This window comes from Oreochromis aureus, linkage group 1, assembly GCF_013358895.1.
Source record: "Oreochromis aureus strain Israel breed Guangdong linkage group 1, ZZ_aureus, whole genome shotgun sequence".
In the NCBI taxonomy this organism is placed as follows: domain Eukaryota; kingdom Metazoa; phylum Chordata; class Actinopteri; order Cichliformes; family Cichlidae; genus Oreochromis; species Oreochromis aureus.
This window is the reverse complement of record NC_052942.1, coordinates 24975933-24979712: the sequence shown is the minus strand read 5'-3', so window position 1 is coordinate 24979712 and position 3780 is coordinate 24975933. Positions and strand designations below refer to the sequence as shown.

The window sequence follows — 3780 nt, the reverse complement described above, 5'->3', positions numbered from 1 at the left end:
ATAGTGGTAAGGCGAGCAGAAGGAACAACAAGATGAGTGGCAGATGAAGATCTGAGAGAGCGGAAAACAGTCCTAAGGTCATTATTATATACAGATTCGTATAACCATTGTTGGTCGCGTCAGCAGCGGCGGCACTTAAAATTAATATGCAACTCCAAGACAGCAGAGGGCGCTAAAGGGAATACGTGAGTCCGTTTTGCCAATATCTGATTGGTGGATTCGTGTGCTTTTATTCTGGGCGGTTTGTTTGGACTCGATCGACTGTAGTGTGCGTTGTCGTGAAAGCTGAAAGCTGAACAGATCGACTGTTTTACTCAAATTCAAGCTGTCTGTCTATTTCGGTTACTTTTAAAGGAAGCATGGACAACACTGCTAAACGTTTACTGCAGCGACTCGTAAGACGGATTCCGAGTCAGATGCTGAAGACAACGCTGGATAAGTGGAGCCGTTTGACGGCGGCGCAGCGGCAGTCCATGGATTATGCCGAATCAAAATGGGCGTTAACAGAAAAACTACTTGCCATTTGCGAGGTATTTGGCTGGTTTTAGGCAATATAGTTTGTTGTTATTTCTATGTGTTCATTGTACACTGTAAAAATGCCCACATTGAAACTACTATTAAATATTATGGTGTTTGCTCTATTAGTGTTTAACATAAGTGTTGTGTTTCACAGGAAAATGAATTGACAGTTAAACACATAGCTGAACTCGAGATGATACGTAAGTCAAGCGAAGTTACTATATTATATTATTACTATCATATATTATGTTATCATTTTGGCTTTTTGCTATATCAGTGGTAAGGACAGATTTACAGTTCACTAACAGTGCTTGTGTCACCCTGGTTTCATACAGATGTCATCGAGAATCCCAACCTGGGCATGTGGTATGTCTTCCAGCTCATGGACCCTCAAGGTATGTTGAAACAGTAACCTGCTTAGAGCAGTAACCTGCTCTGTGTCGTCAAGGGCTGAAAGCCTATAAGTTTTGAACCTTCGTTGAATATCGAAGCTCTTGGGGTTTTCAGGGAATGTTCTGTCTTCCTCCCCTCACCCCAACCGGTCGCGGTAGGGGTGAGACTCATGCCCCTCCATGAGTCTGGTTCTGACGGAGGTTTCTTCCTGTTAAACGGGAGTTTTTTCTTTCCCACTGTCACCAAAGCGATTGGTCATAGAGCGTCATATGATTGTTGGGGTTTTCTCTGTTTTATTATTGTAGGGTCTACGTTACAATATAAAGCACCTTGAGGCAACTGTTGTTGTGATTTGGTGCTGTATAAATAAAATGGAATTGAATGGAGGTTTTCTTTATTAAATTATTGATGGCCATATCGATGGCTTTAAGTGCCTAAATAATATTTTAATTTCTTGCTGTCTTTATAAATATCTTAATCTTTTTTTCTTAATCTTCTTTATAAATATACGTAATCGTTTTTTTTCTGTTTTCTAGATGATGCTCACTCTGTAGAGCTGACACAGTTCAAGGAACAATTTAAGTCCCACCTCAGTGAGCTAATAAGACACGTAAGCTGTTCCATCTAATTTACACAAAAAAATCCTATTTTTAAATTGTTTTATCAGCAAATTACATTTCACGTGCTTCTCCGTTAACCTTCTGCATCATCAGTCTGTTTTCACTTTATATTTGAAGGTTTCTATCAAAATAAAGAAGCACACAGATGAAGCTGTGTGGATTCGAATTGCATGGGGAGACACCTTTTCTCGCCCCAACCACCTGAAACCCACATATGTCGTTCACTATCTTCAAACCCCTTACGTCTTTCTGACCAGCCCAACTTCAAAACAAAAGCCTCTGTTGTCACAGGTAAGGATAACTTCTGTGGTTAATCCTTCACATTGTTTATCAGGTTTCCAGTTTCCTTGTTTGTTTCCATCCTACTTTAAGAGACGTGTTTGCTTTGCAGGCTTTGGTTCTGTCCACCCGATATCAAGCTATTAAGGATGCTAACCTCAGTGGACGGAAGCTCACTGCCATCAGAGATCTGCTTATGAAGCAGTATCTGCAAGTATGCCTGATTATTTTTCAGAATTATTTACTAGTTAAGACTGACTTTTTTTATTTTTTTCATTTCTTAGATTTTGTGGGCTGCATGCAGTGTTTTCACCTTTTTAAATTACTGCTTTAGAGAGTAAAATGAGTGGAATTTTGCTCTGACCTTTTTTTTTTGTCTTTTAAATCCACCCAGGTGTTTCCCACCAAGTTTCCCAGCCCTCTGGCAGAAAGGAATTGTGTTGTCTCAAGTATGTTTTATAACTTTTTGATTTTTTTTTTTAAGCTGTTTTCTCTATGCATTTCTGTTGTATGGTGAAACATGTACTTAAATTTCTTAACGCTGGTTTTATGTATTTGTCTTTATTTATATGTACAGACCTTCACATAGAAAAAGAGCAAGCTGGGTCTGCAGCAAACAGACATCAAATGGCTTGTGAGGCATTTGGTGATGGGATATTACCTCAACTACAGTCTGCAGTTTACAAGGTAGCCGGACAACACCGACTAAGTAAAAGAAGTTGAATATCTAAGTTGTTGTTTCACTGCTTCACAGATACAGATGTTAACCCAGATGCTGCCATGTTCCTTGTTAATGTTTCATCAGCTGGAAACAAAATTCAGAGATCACACCAATAAGACCATGACAGAGCGGGATGAGCCATTCAAATGTGTTGTTAAATTTGCAAGCACCAACCTCCTCGAGTCACTCAGACACTCTGCATCCTCAGGTACATAGAAAGTGTTAAAAACAGTCATAAGAGTAACTATCATCGTCTTTTGTAAGGAAGTAAGTTATGTTACTATAACCTGGTACGTCACAAAGTCATTCAGAATACTAACTGCATCTCTGCAAGTGTCCACAAGAGGGCACCCAAGTCCTGGAAGAAATAGCCATATAGTAATTCTGTTACACCATAAACTACTTGACAATATTCATGATACTTTGGGAAGAGGAAACTTTTCTAAGGAAGTTTGCTTTTATGTTTAACTGTTATGTCCCTGAATCCTCCTCACTTTGCAACTCTTTCCCACATTTTCCGGTGTGGGTGGAGACAATCAAAATACTGATAGTAACAAGGTAATAGACGAATTCTCAGTTATGACAGAGGTTAAAACCTGATCCTCATTGTTGTCTTTCTGGTTTCTCTAATGGTTATTTAAACATTTTTTTTTTCTACTTTACAGGAGTTACTTCCACCCCTGTGACACCCCTTCTCTCATCCGTTCCCTTAAAGGGAAAAAATTATTTTGTTATCACAGACAATGGCCCTGGACCTTCATCACAAATGAAGCCATCACAGAAATGACCATCAGACACTTGATTTAACTTGTAGCATGCTCAGTCCATTAGTCCATTCATTTTACTTCATACTTTAATGATGTCATTGTTAATAAAACTCTCAAGTCTGTTTCAGTAAGAAATTTTATTCCTGTATTTATGTATCTCCAGCTGTAGGTAGGTATACTAGTTGTTGGCAACTCTGTCACTATTGTTTATCAGCATTGCATATAAAAGCAAAATTTTAAATATTGCTGAGGTTTTGTCATTTGTTTTCTGGCATCGATACAAACGTGTAATTTTACCACACATTAATATAAAGTGTTCTTCTGTGTAGCAACCAGATGAAACCAGCCCCTCACACGTCACATACACATTATTTCAAAGTGCATTTTTACTCTGTGTCTGTATACAAAACATTTAGACAAAAGATTTAGTCTCAAGTTTATTGTAAACAAAGGTTTACATCAGATGGGGTCTGTTGCGATA

General features: G+C 38.5%; 1 protein-coding gene across 1 annotated transcript; it reads left to right on the top strand.

Annotated features, from left to right (window-relative positions):
• The first annotated feature begins 222 nt into the window (after nucleotides 1-222).
• Nucleotides 223-3544, top strand: cenpn (centromere protein N). The gene is made up of 10 exons (XM_031756940.2): nucleotides 223-530; nucleotides 674-719; nucleotides 855-914; nucleotides 1449-1522; nucleotides 1650-1823; nucleotides 1924-2025; nucleotides 2206-2260; nucleotides 2389-2498; nucleotides 2617-2740; nucleotides 3198-3544. Exons 1-10 carry the CDS (start codon nucleotides 360-362, stop codon nucleotides 3317-3319), a joined length of 1038 nt encoding a protein of 345 aa, XP_031612800.1. The 5' UTR covers nucleotides 223-359; the 3' UTR covers nucleotides 3320-3544.
• Nucleotides 3545-3780: the final 236 nt, after the last annotated feature.

What these genes read in the sequence shown, in the direction of transcription:
- cenpn (XM_031756940.2), top strand. Translation starts at nt 360, where the DNA reads ATGGACAACACTGCTAAACGTTTACTGCAGCGACTCGTAAGACGGATT. An exon ending in AACTACTTGCCATTTGCGAG is followed by an intron (nt 531 to 673) that starts GTATTTGGCTGG and finishes TGTGTTTCACAG; the next exon opens with GAAAATGAATTGACAGTTAA. An exon ending in TCAGTGAGCTAATAAGACAC is followed by an intron (nt 1,523 to 1,649) that starts GTAAGCTGTTCC and finishes TTATATTTGAAG; the next exon opens with GTTTCTATCAAAATAAAGAA.